The following is an 18394-nucleotide window of genomic DNA, read 5'->3' on the forward strand; positions in this document are numbered from 1 at the left end:
TATTACCATTTAACATTATTCTGTTTAACTCCACCTTGCAGGACAGATGTTGGGGAATAACCAACCCACTGCAGCTGTGAGTGACGTCTTAGATTAGTTGATTGGGAGAAATCAAGTGGAGAATTTCCTCTTTTGTAGTCTCTTTAAGTGTCGGCTTATTTAAAATAATGTATTAGAACTGATATTCCTGTTGTGTATTTTGTTTGTTTAGGAATTTGGTTTGTTTATTAATGTTGGTGTAGAATAAGGTTGCTGGGGATGGTGATATAGGGAAATGGTTTAGGCTAAAACAAGTCAGGTGTGTGTCTGATGGGGTAGATACAGCTGTGCTCATATTTATTCATACTCTTTCATTAAAGAAGGGAAAAAAAAAACAGCTGCCTGTAAAATAAGATGAAATTGACTAAAGTAATAACTATGAAAATAATCACATTATTTTCCAATTCTGATTCAATAGAAATATTTTTTTTAAAAACAAATAATATAATTTATTACATATTCCATCAGTCATAAAGTAATATTTAGTTGAACAATCCTTTAATGTTTCCGCTCCAGTCAGGTGTTTTCTGTTCCTCTCAGTCAGACTTCTGCACCTGTTGACAGGTATTTTATCCCACTGTTCAACAGAAAAGTCTCTAATTTGTCCAGGACACATTTGTTTCTTTGTTTTTTCCTTTCTTCAACGCAATTAAATGAAAAAAACTGTCTTATATTACTAAATTATATTTTTGCAAATTTTTAGTTCATGTTCCTTTTTTAAGTCTCCAGTTATTTGAGTGACTGTTGTAAATTCAGCCTTTTCTTTAATGAGAGGAGATGAAGACATATAAGGACAACTGTATGAAGTGAGTTTTGGGAGCTCGCGAGGAGAGAGAGAGAGAGAAAAGGATGTGAAACTGGAGACTGATTCCCCGCAGATCTTAGAAATTGTACGACGGACAACTCTTGGAAAATAAAATGTTCATCTTTAAGGAAAGATTCTCTCTACGTCTGATCTTCAACCTTGGACACACGACCTCACAGTCTCGCTAAAACGTCCATCAGACAACTGCAGGTAGTCCAGAATGCTGCTGATCCAAGAAAGTGGATCATGAAACTCCAGACCTCAGATCTTCACTGAATGGTTTTGGACCAGAATATGTTCAGAATCTTCTGGTTTGTTATGGTCAGGTCAGGTCTACCTTCTGTTCCCAGAGTCAGAAGCAAACATGGAGTTTTTCTGCTCCGCACAAACTCCCAGAAACCTGCAGGTCTGCAGAAACTCTCAGCTGCTTTAACCTGTTTACAGTGTGACTTTAGACATGTCTTCTGGCTATCTGGGCTGAGGAACAAATAAAGATTCAGGATTACATGCATTACACATTGCATGTTTTGACATATTATATAAAAATATAATTCTAATGGGATAACTCTTCTGAAACCAGCAAATGGCCGTGTCAGTGTTCGACAGGTCCCAGTTACACAGAAAGGTGCAGATGATCACATGGGATGTCCTCATACGAGGACTCAGGAGGCTAAATCAGAGTTAAAACTGTATTTTTTTTGTCTTTAATGTTTCCTGTAATGCTTTTTGTTTTTTAATGAAGCACTTTGAATTGTAATGTGCATGAAATGTGCTGTAGAACGAAGCTCGCCTTGCTGTGAATGGCTCAGACCGAGCTGAGACAATGAATGCAGTAAATATGAAGTGTTTTTATTCTGTCTGGAAGTTGTGGAAGGTTAACTTTAGTTTCTATTCCCTTTTTTTTTTTAAATAAAAAAAAAGAAATTAGTACTTTGAGAGCCAATCTCCACCACTGAGACTTTAACACATCGGCGCTTCGTCGGAGGCTCAACGCTTCGAAACGCTGAATGAAAACTCCACAAGCAGATTGATGAAGGTACAGTGTTTTTAATGAATGTCTATTTAAATGTCATGGCAGATTTGCAAAAGAAAAAAACCTTAAAAAAAAACCCCAAAAACCTGATTTTTTTTCCTTAACGTAGCAGTCTTTAATGATGGCGAACGCTTCGTTCAAGTCAAATCCTTCACACGACAGCAAAGTGAAACTGATCCGATTCAAAACCGTCTCTATGGCAGGTCGAACGAACCTTTAAAATACAACCAAATATCTTTTTTTCTTTTGTTTTCTTCCCCTTTCAGAAGATTTAACTACACAATTAAAGGTTTATACTGATCAAAACATACAGAGTGAAGTAGTTCCACTGGAGACAACTGAAACAAGATTAGTGTCTGATAGAAACATAACATTCATCTTACAATAAAAATATCTGCACAAAAACATCAAAAAAGAAAAAAAAAAGAAAAAAAAAAGGGAAACGCAAAAATATATAGAAATGTTTGCTTTTCATCTTTTTTAATACAGTCACAAATCACACAGCTGTGGCAACAAATCTCTTTAAAATGTACAGAAATGAAAGAATCCACCCCAACACCCCCCCCCCCCAGACTTGATTGTGTTCATGTTTAAGAGCATATACTGCGATTACAATGAAATCCCGACTAAACAAAAGCTGCACATCAAATCTTGGATATCAAGACTATCAAAAAAAGGCACAAACAGACAGGCTGCACAAAGAACTCAGCAGAAGCTTTTTTTGATTGTTTTTATTTATACAACTAATCCTGGTAAGGTTTCCAGTGCCCTTAATGTTCTCCCCCCCTCCCCTTGAAAAAGAGAAATAAAAGAAGACTATCTACAGGCAAGTCAAGTCCCGGCAGGCACCTCGGATTACAAGTCCCATCCCAGCTAATCTGAACCAAGTGCATTTAGTTTGTGTGTGTGCAGCAGGCGTGGCGAGCGCTGGGAAACACCAACTCGGGTTCATTTGCGAGTGCAAAAACTGTCATTTCTGCCGCGGAGTTCTGCTCTTAATCTTTTAATGTCTTCAGATGAGTTAAATCTTTAGGGATGGAACCAACAAAACATCATTTTCTCCCCTCGTAATTTGTCTGAACACGTCTCAAAACGAGGATTACGTATGAAAGATGCGACCGACTAGCATTCAGCGCAGATCTGCACCTTGTTTCCCATTAGATGAAGCGTCGCAGATGTCCCTCCGGCGACAAACGCTGGTTTTTTAACAACAGAATATGAACGAGGACCTTGTTTTGTTGTTGACCTGCCGTGGTTTAACGTCTCACGTGGCTGCGGTGATGCAGAAGTGCAGCCGAGGGTGTGTCGGTACACTGTGACATCACAGTCGGATGTGGTCAGAGGTGCAACAGGCTGACCGATTATGGCTTGAGTGCATTTCAGCAGAGCTTTAGCGTCCTCTTAAGATGCATCCCCCCCCACCACCACCACCACCACCAGGGATCTGTAATGTCAGCGCCAACGTCGAGCAGGCCAATAAGTGGCTGTGCGCAGACCCCCCCTAGTGCTAAAACCCCTGGCAAAAATAAAATCACCTACATTTTAGTCTTTAAAATAATAAGATCTACATTTTGTCTTTCTTTTGTTTGTTTGACAAATTTGCCAAACGAGCCGCCATCTTATTAAAGGAGATGTGGATGAATAATTCACCACCTCAGTTAAGGTTAGTTCAGTCAGAGCAGAAGTTCAGTAAAACAGGTCTTTGGCTCTGCTTCATGATTTATCATCAGAGCTATTTTACATAAAAGTTACAGAACTTAAAGCTTGATTTCTTCTTTTTCGGAGAAAAACCGGTTGAACTGTTTTAATAGTTCTTTGCTTCTTCTGAAGTCGTGTCATTTCCAATTTAACATCTCGACTTTATGCTTTAGGTCCTACCAAGGTCAAAGCAGAGTACATAACAGCGCTCTGCTTGAACGGTTGTTTTTAACGTGAAGTCGATGCGACGCAGCCGGAAAAGCTCGCCCGCGTCACCACACCGAACATGCTTGAGGCTCGTTACGGCGGCTGTCAGACGCAGAGCTGATGCTTTCAGGCGTCTGTTATACAGCTACCCGCCACAAAAAGACAAAAAAACATTTGCAAATCCAAACGCATCGTTGTTTAAATTCCTTTGAACAGTCTTCAATCACGCCAGCAGTTCCCGAGCAAACGTGAGAGACGGCCTTGACTTCTGCTGAAATTACGCACGTTTTTCTTAGTTTTACTGGAGCTGTCTGTCGGTTCAGATGCAGCCAACTCTTACCAGCATTTAAATGTGCAATTTAAAGAAAAAGTTGAAGATAAAAAGAAGAAAGAATGAATCAACATCGGAGCAGAATGTAAAAACTCACATTTCACCTTTCTGGGGTCTTAAACCTACAAATCGCCTAAACATGCAGGTGGAGGCTGGCAATGCGGAGAGGGGAATAATAAAATGAAGACAGAAAAGATGCGAAAGCATAAAACAAAAGGAGGGGACAAAAAGCACCATGTCTGGAAAGAGTGATACACCATGAAGGGTAGAACAGAAAGAGCCTGGGCGCTCTCCGACGGATCTGCCCGGCTTGTGTGGCACTTAACATCATCGTCTTTGTATACAGAGCTTATAACAGTCATGCAAAGGGCACAGTATCATTATAACAAGGCGAGAAAGATCGACCGACACCAAAGACGACGACAGAAATCGCAAAACACAGGGAGGCACAGCAAGACGAGTTCTGTGTGAACACCAAATTCCTGCCTCGACGAGGGTCAATTTTCCCCACGAATATGAAAAATATCCTCCTGTACATAGAAACTTACGGGAAATCAACTTTTACTGGATTTTCTCTCGTGGCTCGGGCAGAAATTTTCACAAATATCTCTGCACTTTGTTTTACTAAAGCCAGTGAGAAACAAAAACGGGCTTTCCTAAAATGTTTATCAATAATAACACTAATAAAAAAAGGATATAAATTCAGCATAATAACTTTCTATCATCATTCTTAAACATTAAAATATCTTAAGACTCTTCAAGCTTTAAATACATTTCTATATTTGGGCTTTTTGTGCGAGTATGTCTTAAAATTCAGGGCTCGGCTGATAAAAACAGATCCTCATGGGCACCTTGTGATGGCTTGTTGCCAGAAAAAGTCTGGCTCTTTCTGGGATTTCATTGCATAAATCAAGTGATTTAATTTGGGTTGTTTTTTTTTCCTAAAGAGAAACGACACATCCCTTGTAACCTTGTCGCAAAAGGTAGAAAATTCAAAAGACCTTTTTTCCTTTTACTGATGAATGATTCTCAGAAGTGAACTGCACCCAGAAACACGACAGCTTACAGATTCACCGTCACTCAACTGGACACCGAAACGTCTCAAATCATAAGAGCCAAAAACACACAGGGAAAAAAAACGAAAGTTTATCTTGGCTTCAAAACACAAAAATCTCCTCCAAACTATAAGCTGTGATGCGACTCCCCCCCACTCTTCCCCTTTACCTCACCCCCTTCCTCTGAGGAGAGAGGAAGGAGGAGAGACGGAGGATGACGGACTGATTCCTGACGCCGTTCCTGAGCAAAGTGGACTTGATGAAAGAGACCCGAGGAATCCAGGTGATGTGGACGACAGGAGAGGCGAAAACAAAACAAAACCAAATAAATCACAGCAACGGTGTGGAGGCGGGGAGGAGCAGTGGCGACGCAGAAGCCTGTCCGGAGTCATCTGGTGGGAGAAAAAACCGGACATTTATCACACAGCAGAAACAAAACCAAGCAAAGGAATTAAAGAAGGCTGCTTGTTAAAACTGCAGAGGAATAAGTATTACAGAAAGTACGCAGCATAACGTATACAGTACAAAGTACACGGTCAAATGCAGAGCTAAAAACGAGCTTGTTGGAGAGCAGCTTGTCAGCAGAGGTCTGAGGAGCCTCTTCAATGTGAGAAACAATATCCTGATTGGCTCTTATATTTCCCGTTGTCTTACTGCGTTTCCCAGTCCTGGTCCTCAGAGACCACCGTCCTGCAGGGTTTAGTTCCTTCCAACTCCAGCACATCTCATTCAGATTAATTAAACCGCTCATCAAGTACATTACAAGTCTGCCAATGAGCCATTTGAGTCAGGTGTGTTCGCTGTTAGAGGGTTACCTCTAAAACATGCTCGACCCCGAGGTCCCTGAGGACCAGCATTGAGAAACACTGTCTATTTATTTATTTATATTTTTTAACATTTTTATTTTTGTTCTTGCATATATCATAGACCTTGGGAGTAATACAACATCTCTAAGCAGCAAAAACATCTGCACATATAAATATTCAGAAAATGCTTGGATACGTACACATCACCAGTCATTATTTGTACTTAGCACACTTGGACGTTAGTTTCTCTCAGTTCTGTCTGCTTCCCCTTTCTCTGTCTTTCACTCCCTCCTCCCTTTTTCTTCTTCTCTCTTTTTTTTTTTTTATAAAGGAACAAAATAAAAAAATAAAAAAAATAAATAGTGAAAACATGCCGAGAAACACTGTCTAAAAGACCCACAGGTGTCCAACTCCAGTCCTTGAGGGCTGGTTTCCTGCAGGTTTTTGTTGTCTCCATGCTCCAACACATCTGACCAAAATGAATAAATAGGTTGACAAGAAGCTGTTGGATGCTTTTGACGTGAAACAGCTGTGTTGGAGCAGGGAAACAACAATAATCTGCTGAATACCAGTTTTACATCCCTGCTCATTCACCGGCTTCATTGGACACTGTATATAAAGAGATGGGCGGAGCCTCCGTGACATCACCCGTAGGTTTCTGAAGAGCTGAATTGAAGCTCGGTGGGCGGTTCCTACCATCGCCATCTTGGCAGGGGCATGCCAAGATGGTGGGCAAAGAGGTGGAGCTGAGAGGGGGGCTGTGAGCATCATGGTGGATGATTGACATCGAGCGAACTCCGAGCTTTCTGTAGCTAAGAGCTAACCGAGCTAACCCGGAGATAACAGGAGCTAACCAGCTAACGGAGGTAAGCGGGCTAAAGCTAAGTCACGTTGTTAACCGGCTAAAAACCGCGGTTGTTCGACGTTCTTCTTACAGAAAGCGGGAGATCGGGTACCTGTCAATCAAAAGGACACGCCCCTACATATGTCGAAATTTTGAGATTAAATTTCTTTTTAAATGGGTGAGTTAGAAAAAAAATCACTTCCCCCACAGTTGTCATGAAGGTAAACCTGACCTATTAAAATGGATTTTTGAACCAGGCTGTAAACATGTTTATTTCTGCTGTAAACATGTTTATTTCTGCTGTGAAGTTGGTCTTTTTAACTTGGGAGTCTATGAGGATTTGCTCCGTTTTGCAGCCCCTAGTGGATGAAGGGGGAACTGCAGTTTTACGCAACTTCTGCATAGGCTTCACTTTTAACCGCCGGATGTTGCTGCTTGCACTAAACATACATGGATAAAAGGTTTCATGGTTTCCACAGACTGGTGCGTTTACAGTCACCGGCCACTTCCTTAGATCCACCTGTTCAACTGCTTGTTAACACCAAGAACTAATCAACCAATCACATGGCAGCAACTCAGCACAGTTAGTCATGTAGACGTGGTAGAGACGACCTGCTGAAGATGGAAAGCTGAGAGCATCCTCCACCTGTAAGTTTGTGAACTCTAAAAACCTGTGAGGACGTACCTGTGTGTGATGTTAGGGCCTGCAGGCAGGCTGGAAACGTGCCGTTTCACTAAAGATGAGATCCTTCAGTGTCTCTTTGGGCAGGTCATCAAGCTCCATTTCAAATTTGAAGGGAGCTTCGGCAACAGGCTGCAGAGGGCAGCAGAGGACATGATGACGTGTGTGCAGTGTTGAGGCAATGCAAGGTTGAAAATGAAAACTAGATAAAAACTTTCCCACAGCACACATGGTGAATTATTCCGCCTCACCTCATCTGAAGGGTCGTAGTATTGTTCCAGGTAGGGGTGCGCCAGAGCCTCCTCCACCTCGATCCTCTTGTGAGGGTTGAATGTTAGCATCTTGTCCAGCAGGTCCAGAGCTGCAGCACAAACATGACGGTTAACGTGGTAAAAGACAACTTCGCATCAACAACACTAGAGGACACCATCATATCCTGCAACTGATGGCTGTAGTTCAAAGCTTTGTGATACATATACACGTGTATCACAGTGAAAATATTACATTTATTCATCTTTACCACTTCCTAGCAAACACTGAAAATTGATTAAATAACTGAAAGCTTGATAATAATGAGAACTTCCTTCCTTTCTCCTCCTGCGGTGGTTGGAGTCACATTCAGAGAGAAACCACTACTCATGTGCAACCGGTCTGAAATATCTGTTTAAAAGCTGCTAGATTAAGATGAACGTCATCACCTTAACTTATGATTTGTTTTAAATGCAGCAAAACGTTCAAGTTTACTTTGCTTTCATTTTAATTCAATTCAACTTTATTAATATAGCATCAAATCACAGCAATGCCATCTCAAGATGCTTTACAGACAGAAAAAAAACATAATGAAAGCCAATTCATAACAGCCTATATAAGGAAACCAACAGACTGAGTTGAGTCCAACTCAATCTCCTATCCTGAGCAAGCACACTGGCGACAGTGGGAAGGAAAAAACTCCCGTTTAACAGGAAGGAAACCTCCGGCAGAACCCGGCTCAGGGACAGGCAGCCATCTGCCTCTGCTGTGTGGGGGCATTTTATTATTTTTTTGCTTTTTTCTTCTCTTGGATTTTATTAAAAAAATGACGCTGATGGACGATCAAACCGGTCCTCGCTTCGTGCACGTTTGTTTTCCGATTGGTTGCCAGCTGTGATGCAAAGACAATTAAAATGTGACAATTACAGTTTGAACTTTGTCAGACAATATACCAAACGCAGTTTTTGGTGCCAAATCATAGTTTGCTGGATTATTCTTGCTTCCTGGACTCATTCATTCATTCATTTTCTAAACCGCTTAATCCAATTCAGGGTCGCGGGGAAGCCGGAGCCTATCCCAGCTGGCTTTGGGCGACAGGCAGGGTACACCCTGGACAGCTCGCCAGTCCATGGCAGGGCCACACAAAGAGACGAACAACCACTCACGCTCACACTCATTCCTTCACGGTGGCACAGTGGTTAGCACTGTGGCCTCACAGCAAGAAGGTCACTGGTTCGATCCTTGGCTGGGGTGAGGTTTGGTCAGTGGCCTTTCTGTGTGGAGTTTGCATGTTCTCCTCGTGTATGCGTGGGTTCTCTCTGGGTACTCCGGCTTCTTCCCACCATCCAAAGACATGCATGATAGGTTAATTGGTTACTCTAAATTGCCCATAGGAATGAGTGTGAGCTTCCTGGACTGTTAATTAAATTTCTTTCTATTCTATTTCAGACAAAACATAATCATCATGTAAAAGAAACGGCCTCTGGCTGCTTGATCTAGTGTAATTATGTCTTCTATAAAAATGGGAATCTATGAAAGGACCCCAATTCAACACCTGTTTGCTTCCATGGGTTCAACTGTCCTGAGAAGGTACATCCCAACATGCAGCTTCACTGCATATGGGCACTGAATGCATAATTTCTTCATGTATTGTTTTTTCTGTTTACATTTTTTCTGTTCAAGGTCAAGCAAACAAGACTTGGGGGGTTAGTCTATATCCTGCCCAGTGCTTTCAGCAGTCCTCTACTCCTCTGATAAAGGCACTCCACTTCTCTGAGTTCCTGTGAAAGGTTGCTCCTCGGGGCAGAAAGTCATCTTTTCCATGATATAACCTTTCTTTCCTACAGAGCACCCACTAGTAAGAGGTTGAGGGGTTCAGTGTTAAAACAAATTTTTTTTCTTATTTTTTTATGTTAGTATTTAGCAAAGGTAGCGGCAGAGACTTGAACTACCAACTTTCTTGTCACCATTGGGCCAAATGGTGATGTTTAGCACTGCACATGGCGGTAAAATATTTGATCTCATGATAGTTTTATGCGTAAGCGTCTAGTTTCAGCTGTAGAGAAACGCTGCAGAGCTGCTTTGTGGGTTTCTGTCTGAGGATTTAAGTCATCTTGTAAACAGAACAAACCCTCCGTCTTGGAGCCACGTGGTGGTTGTTGGACCTGCAGGAGCTGGCTGCAGAAGAGGTGACTAAAGTTGGTGTTAACACTTTTATGTTTGATGGTAAAACTGGAGCAGATATGACAGAAGCCAACTCCGACAGCACACGATTCCCCATAAAACTGGTAGATTCGTAAAGCAACCAGACAATCACAACTTCCACAAACCAACCATTTGTTTGTTTGTTTTTTTTCCTTTCTGGGAAAATAAGAGATTAAAAATGCAACTGAATGCATTTAATCCCATTTTTTAAATTGTTTTTTTTTGTCGAGAAAATATCCAACAATATCATTCTCCCGCAACGTCCACTTTTCTACCACTTTTTTTCTTCAGGTGACTTAGAGCCGCTTTGTGGTTTTTCTTGGTCTCTACCTTTAGCATTAATTGCCCAAACAGTTTGTTTAGTTATATTTGTGTGTGAATGTAGCAGTCAGCACAGCACAACGCGTTATACTTGGTCAAATGCCAGCAAGGTATAACCTAAAAGCTATTTTCTAAGCATCTTTCTTCATCAACATTCACTTCTTTTCTTACAAGCAGCCTGTTCTTTACACTGTCCAACCACCACGTTCTAGTTTTCCCTTCTACATGTCACTTCAGTTAAATTTCATTCCTCATTCGGCTGTGTGTTGCTCAGGCAGTAGCTGATAAACGACACCATGCATGCTAAAGTAAGCAGACAGCCAAAGGAACTGAGTTAATGGGAAATGTAGACATACTGTAGCACTGCCAGGACGTTTGTTTTATTTATCACCTGCCATACTGGACAGACATTTTTCACTTACATGTGAAAAAAACAACATTAAACATCTGGTAAGTGTTAATTTAAAGCCTTGAAAGAAGATGCAAGTTTGCTTTTATGTGCTCTGTATTTGTAAGAGCTCTTTTTGTTCTGGAAGTATAAAATATTAAACCTCTGATTGAATCCGGTTGAACAGCAACAGAAAAGCTGCTCCACCAATGAAAATGTAGCTTAATCTCATACCAATCAGAAATTCTTCCCTCTTCGACAGAACAACCACACCTATGATTCTTAACATTCTTTAAATTCTATGATGAACGGGAATAATCTTCATGGAAAGACCAGCTCCACAGATGATCTCTTACCTTTTGGATCGGCGTTTGGAAAGAGGCGGTTCCATGGCACTTTACAGCGCACCGGCAGAGACAAAAGGTAGTTCCTGGCCTTAATGTTGATGATGCAGTTGAGATCCTCCTGAGTGGGAGAGCCCAGGACTCCTGAAATATCAGCACAAAACCAGACACACAATTAGTTTATATTCACTTATGAGACTGGTATCATTTCATACATGTTCTACTACGTTTTCAGTCACATAAGGCCCTTTCCCAAGCAAAAAGCTTGACAGATTGGAGAAGCGATATGTGGTCTAGCACTGAGAAACAAAAAGGATGACTCGATAATGGCAGAAGTATCTGTGGACCAGAACCAAGAAGCTGTTGCTACTGACAATGGAAGATTCTAGTTTAACTATTACATTTTCAAAGCTTTTATAAGAGACTTTATAGGCCGTAAATAATGCAACAGACTCGCATTAAACACATACTGGGCTGTGGCAGATAACATTTTACCTTCCACAACATAAATGAGGAAATACCTTAACTGATGAAGATTACATTTAAATGATGCAACATTTAACATCAGATTAGATGTAATCACTCAGTCTTTGAATACACAGAAAAACACTTGTGTCTTTTGCTGTTGACAAACCAAAAAAAAAAAAAAAAATTACACATACACACATTATATATATATATATATATATATATATATATATATATATATATATATATATATATATATATATATATATATATATATATATATATATTTATTTATTTTTTAATGCTATTGCAGTCTGTAAAACTCGTAATAAGTTACCCAAAATGTGGTTAAGCTGGTCCAAGTAGTGCTTCCCAGGGAAGATTGGCCTGTTGGACAGCATCTCAGCCAGAATGCAACCCACCGACCAAATGTCTATGGACTTGGTATAGCCCTGCAAATGAAAAAGAAATCTGTTGTTTCACAGCCAAAACCTCAAGCACTCTGTTGGACACAGCAGACATGAAAATTAGTTCCACAATCTGTTTGAATAATCCTTGGTAACTCAAAGGTGGTGCAGAATTCCCCCAACTCTTTCCAAACTGCTTTAGGCTTGAGTGAACGCAATGGTATCACCTCAGGAAAACGAGCCGTGGCTCACATAAGGGTCATAAGGCATTGTTAACCCGACTTTGATTTCGGTAGAGGGCCCACGCAGTCTGCAGTTAGCCTCTTAAATGGATCTCCATCAACAGGAATACATACTAAAGGTGCTGGAGGAATGACTTCATTGGGTTTAACAGCTACCTGACTAATATGACATGTGCGACAATACTCTACCACACTGGATTTCAAACCAGGCCAGAAAGAGTACTTCGATATTCAGTTGTATATCTTAGTAATGCACTAGTGACCAGACATTAGGCTGTCGTGAGCCAAAGCCAGTATGTATAAGCAACAAGAAATGGAGAAGACTACTTGATGGATTGAAGACCACTCAGAAGGATTGGTAGAAGATGTCAATTTTCACATAAGAATGTCATCTTCCAAGTAGAAACCAACAGCAGCTGACTCCAAAGCCTCCTTTGACACAAGAGAGGCAAAGACAAATCAGCCCTCTGCAATGCTACCAACTCCTCACGACCAACCTCATTTTGGCATTTCAGCATGCACAGGATAACACAAAGCTCAACAACTCCACCAATTGTTGGTAAAATGATGGACCTCTGGTAAAATAATGGACTCCCAGCCTTAGTTACCCCCCAAGCTCTGAGGCTCAACAGCAGAAACATTTGACATGTTCAACACCTCTACATCTGGCCATAAATGTCTCAGAAAGACCAACACAATCAGATTTTTTTATAACGAGGACAGGTCACAACACAAGCAGGATACAAAACAAGGCCTTTTATTCTCTCCTTACAGGCATATCACTTATGTAATATGCCTGTAAGGAGAGAAGAGTGAGGTAAGCCAGGGGTCTTTATAGACTCCCCTGGAGATTAAGGTGCTTATGATTTAGCTAATGCAACTGAAATTAGAAACAGGTATCAATGCAGTCAAACAGAAGTACCATATCGAGTAACACCACAGAACCAGATTTAACAGAATGTAACACAACATGGATTTATTTTGGTCAAACTCAAGAACAAATATTTAAAAATAGTTCATTTGTTTGAATTTTGTGTAGCTGGATTGCGGTGTTATTAGTTTCCTAAATGAACATGCGACAGCTTCACTTCCTCATATTTCCCCTTCAACAACAGCTAATGTTTGCACAACCCAGAGAGCTACAACAGTCAGGCTAAAGTAAGCAAAATTACATAGTGCTCCAACTTTGTTCAGTTAGTGGATTAATGCATTTTGCTGATTATAAAGCACATAAGTAAATTTTACTTTCAAATATTCAGGAAAGATTTGGAAAAAGGGAGTAAATATCATTTTAAAGTCATAAAACTTGACATTAATAGGATTAAAATTGGACAGACATCTTCAATAACCGCAGATTTAGAACTAAAATGATGAAATGATGAAACTCTGTAAAAGCAAAAGATGTGACAGAAGCTAAAACAATATTTTCAAGTTAATTTATTGAATAAATGTGTGTTTTGTTGTGCTGTGATGGTTTATATATAATGACGTGAGCCTTTATTTTAAGTTTGTTTGGTTGTTTTTTGTTTTTTTTTTGGTATATAGACCTTTTAGATAAGATTTTTCCTTCTTTTTATATGTTTTGTTCGATTGTATGAAGATTAAATTAAATAAACTTTTTCTAGACCAAAAGTCCATTTAAAAAAAAAAAAAAAAAAAAAAAAAAGTATGCAAGATGTTTCAACCTTGAAGTGAAAAAATATGAAAGAATAACAGATTAACTGTATCTCAACACTAACTTGTCTGTGTTTTCCAGCAGGTGGGGACACTCACCTTGGAGTTGAGCATAATTTCTGGAGCTCGGTACCAACGTGTAGCCACGTACTCTGTAAGAAAACCAGTGTGATCGTGGTCGGGATCGGCCACACGGGCCAAACCAAAATCGCAGATCTGCGGGAAGACAAGGAAGGACGTAACATTCCCAGCCAAAAACTAAGACAACAGTTTGATGGTTATAAAAGCAGCATGCTACACTTCTATTGGTTTTAACCACAACCAATCTGGGCCAAGACAAAATCAAGCCAATGCTAATTGATGCCGCTCTACCTTGAGATCACAGGTGGTGTTGAGCAGAAGGTTGGAGGGCTTCAGGTCACGGTGCAGGACATTGGCGGAGTGGATGTACTTGAGCCCTCGTAGGATCTGGTAGAGGAAGTAGCAGATGTGGTCGTTGCTCAGGTGTTGGGTCTTCAGGAGTTTGTACAGGTCTGTTTCCATAAGATCCTGAACAATATAGCTGCACCAATCAAAGTTAAAGACCTTCAACATCTAGATTGTGGAACATACATGTGTAAAAGTCTGCAAGCAGAACAACTTTATTTATACAAGCTGGATTCTCATCCTGAATCAATAATACAAGTAACTTCATTTTAATCATTTTCTTATTAAAGATGCTCTCTAGGATGCAGCAGTGCTAAAGTAAAGACAAACTGCTGAACATCTGGGTATTTTGTGCAACTTCAGTAAAATCGCAGCATCTCTGAGATGTCATGGTAGAGTAACAAGCCCTGAAACCATATCTGGTCCTTTCTGGAACATCTTCTGGAACATTCTGTGTTGTGGGAACTTTTAATCTTAGAGTTTACCTCTGTTAAACATTTTGTCTTTGAGTTTCTTCTGTTACGGCCACTTTCAATCCAATCCAATCCAGTTTATTTATAAAGCACCGTTAAAAACAACAAAGTTGACCAAAGTGCTGTACAGAAGAAACAATAAAACTTTCAGTTGTTTGGCTCAGAGTAAAGCTACACACACACGGACTGTGGACTCCAGTAATTCTCTACTGTTGTCATACACCAAAGAGCATCTCAGCCAAATACACTGTGACAGGTGGCCATTATGTAACAAAAGACAAATGAACACCCCCTACTCAATGCAAATACTCTCTAAGAGACACCAGTTTCTCTGGTAACTGAAGAAAACCATTGAATCCATATTGCATGAGGACTATTAAAACAAGTTCAGATGAAAGAAAAACCCCCATTAATGCCACCAAAACCCAGCCTGAAGGCTTTAAATCAGACTGCAGCCACATGAAGTGCTTCACAATCATTAGACGAATTAAGGATACACATCCCTCATCTGATCGATGGTTGGTGCGCGAATAATGTCGTTGATGCCGATGATGTTCTCATGCTTGAAGCGCAGAAGGATTTTTATCTCCCTCAGGGTGCGTTGGCAGTAGGTCTGGTGCTCAAAGGGGCTGATCTTTTTAATGGCCACACGGATCTTGTTGTCCCGGTCATAGGCAGAACTGGATCATACAAGAAAAAAACAGAAAGAAAAACATCAATTAGACTTTTACTTTTTATTTTAAAAAAATCAATTAGACTTTCAGCTGAAGAAGTTTATTCAAGTAAAATTTGATGCAGGATTAAAAATATTGTTAGAATTTTACTCATAAGAATTTCATTCACCTGCGGGAAACCTCATCAGACTGTAAGGGTTCATGTATTCAAAGTTTATTTATTTAGGAAGAAGTTTACTACATGAACCATATGTGCCAAATACCCAAAAGTTAAAATGTGTATGCAACTCCTTAAAAACATTAATGGCAATTAAAAAGCCTAAACAATGGGAATGTGGTGAAGCTGGGACCTTTTAACACAGCTCTGCCGCTAAACATGCAGCAGAGCGGCTGTGTTGTTGAAGATGTTGATGGTAAAAATGGAAAGAGAAAGTTCTGGAAGTGAAGCATACAAAAAATGCTTATAGCTCACAAGAGTAAATATATTATATCTATCTGTTATATATATATATATATATATATATATATATATATATATATATATATATATATATATATATATATATATATATATATATGACAAAATCATGACAAACGGAGCAGCTTCCGTTATCTGGAGATGCTTCAGTTTTAAAAAGTCGAATGTCGACCACATAAGTAGTTACTGCAAATGCTGTCATGAAAAAGTTGTTGCCTGAGGCAGCGACATGATAATCTCCCTGCACCACATTACAAACATGCTTTAGAGTACCAAGGATGTCTGAACTAAGATCACTCCACTTCAGTAGAACTGAAGAAACTGGAGGACACTTAAGTTAGATGTCACTTGTGTTTGCTAGAGGTAAATGGAAAGAACCAACACCATCACGAGAAGAATTCAGGGATCAAAACACGAAGCACATGAAAGTATTTTAAAGTAGTAAAAATTGTGCGTTTTAATGAGACAGTGATATTTGCAATGTACATTACTGGAGCCATCATTGTCCAGCAGCATCCTGAGGTTACGAAACTACACTTGTTACTTTTTGTTAATCAGAGTTTCGCTTTATGTACCTATGCACACGCAAGAAACTGATATCAACGCACTGGCTGTTCTTAATGCGCACCACAGCTGACTCAGCAAAGAAATGTAATAAAATAGTTTTGGAGGAAAAGAAAGAGATGGGCAGAACAAGATAAAAAAAAAAAAACAAAAGTCAAAATCAGAGACTTTTACTGGCTGGCGAAATCTCAGAGTTAAGGCAGGATGCAAGATGGATGCCATTATTAGAGGTGCAGCAGAGAAATCTGCTAAGTTCAGTAGTGGAAGTTGTTTTTGTCATGTTTTGTTTTGTGCTTGTCATTTACACAACAAAATAAACTGCTCTTAGTCAAACTACTGCTGCAATTCTTTACCCAATCAGTAGAAAATGTGGTTAACAGCCTAAAAACAAATGTTAAAAAAAAAAGCAATTTTTGAAAATACCATGAAATATTTAGGTTATACTACCAAGCATCTTTTCACTCCACTTTTTTCTGACTAGCTGTTGAAATGTTTCAAAATGACATGAAAGATCAGAAAAATGTCATCTCCATTTAGACCAAGTTTTAACTGAATTTGTAACCTTCAACAAACGATGCTTCCTTTTTGTCATTGGTCAACAAAAGAACAAAAAACTTGACAAAAGCACTGACAAGCATTGTGGTAGATTAAACACTGACCACATACATCTCCCGTCTAACTTGGTCCAGCTGTTAAGCAGGTTAATGACGGCAGTTCAGCATGAGGATGCTAAATAGCATAAGTAGCCACTGGATGAACATTCTCACATGTTTTATGATGACACACTAATGGTGCAAGTTGCAGTTTTTTTCTTTTAAGATTCTGAGAAAGGATAAATCTATCTGTAAACATAAAAAAGCAAAACCTAAAATTTATTAAGTTTTGCATGGTTTTGGTTGCAACATATTTATGAAAAATCCACACAAAAATGAAATATTTCAGCTTTTTAAAAAAAAATTTATAGGAATATTTTCTTAAGCGAAGTATCTCCAAATATATATATATATATATATATATATATATATATATATATATATATATATATATATATATTTTAATCAAGTTAAAACCAAATAAACAAATAACTAAAATAAAATCACAAATTTTGAGGAAAATGAGACATTTTTCCAAACATGGTTATGATGTGAAATTTAACAACATTTCTTAACCCTTTAACTGCATGCTTCAATTTTTCAGTGACTTTATATAAAAATTGTTGAAGTAAACCTTGCCTAAGTCATGCTTTCCACTTGTTTTGGGGATGAAAGTAAATGCTTGTTACTTTATTATTGTTGCTTATTTCGTAGTGCAAACATCACAAAGGAAAAGCGATCATATAAATGATCAGCGCCAGGACTAAAGTCACTGTCTGGGTTAGATATCGGCCTCTTGTTACTGATTAATGAGTGGATCCAGAGTCCACACACGTTTTAACCCATCATAAAACATGTTGTAAAGCCTACAGCCAATATATATTTTTAAAAAACAATCTAGTGTATTTTATCTACGATGCTTTTATTCTCAAGTACAGCACTTTTGTCAACTATGTTTGTTTTAAACTTCTTTATAAATAAAGCTGGTCTGGAATGTGTTAAATTTATGATCTGACTACCACCTCTTATCTTTTTCCCCTCTACAAGGTAGAACAATGGTATTTCTGTTGTTTTGTTTTGGTTTTTTTTTAATTGTTCCACTCTTGAAGTCAAACTAAATGAAGAAATTTAATAAGATCAGTCAGTGATTTGCACATGTAAAGTGTGTGAACTGAGCAAAGTAAACGGTTAATTCCACTTTAACATCTAGGCCCTGCCTATGACGCAACACCTCCACACCAACCCAAGTAAAGACATAGCTGATGCTGAACATCTGTCTCTTTCCAGTTGTTTTATGACTGTTTTATAGTCTGTATGCTCAATCAGAACCAAGATGTTTAGACTACCGCAGCAACCTCAACAGCAAAACCTGCTCAGTACTGGTTTAA

General features: G+C 39.2%; 1 protein-coding gene across 1 annotated transcript in view; it reads right to left on the minus strand.

The window, feature by feature from the left end:
• Window positions 1-1871: 1871 nt before the first annotated feature.
• Window positions 1872-18394, minus strand: part of mapk1 (mitogen-activated protein kinase 1) — a 40655-nt gene continuing 24132 nt past the window's right edge. Inside the window, exons 2-9 of the mRNA XM_079251913.1 lie at window positions 15195-15377; window positions 14171-14360; window positions 13898-14014; window positions 11813-11927; window positions 11020-11151; window positions 7752-7861; window positions 7504-7632; window positions 1872-5560 (exon numbers count right to left, since the gene is read on the minus strand). Of these exons, the coding sequence (XP_079108039.1) occupies window positions 7516-7632; window positions 7752-7861; window positions 11020-11151; window positions 11813-11927; window positions 13898-14014; window positions 14171-14360; window positions 15195-15377 (964 nt within the window). The 3' untranslated portion in view covers window positions 1872-5560; window positions 7504-7515. The remainder of the gene's footprint in view (window positions 5561-7503; window positions 7633-7751; window positions 7862-11019; window positions 11152-11812; window positions 11928-13897; window positions 14015-14170; window positions 14361-15194; window positions 15378-18394) is intronic.

Source organism: Telmatherina bonti (assembly GCF_933228915.1).
Source record: "Telmatherina bonti genome assembly, chromosome: 13".
NCBI lineage: Eukaryota > Metazoa > Chordata > Actinopteri > Atheriniformes > Telmatherinidae > Telmatherina > Telmatherina bonti.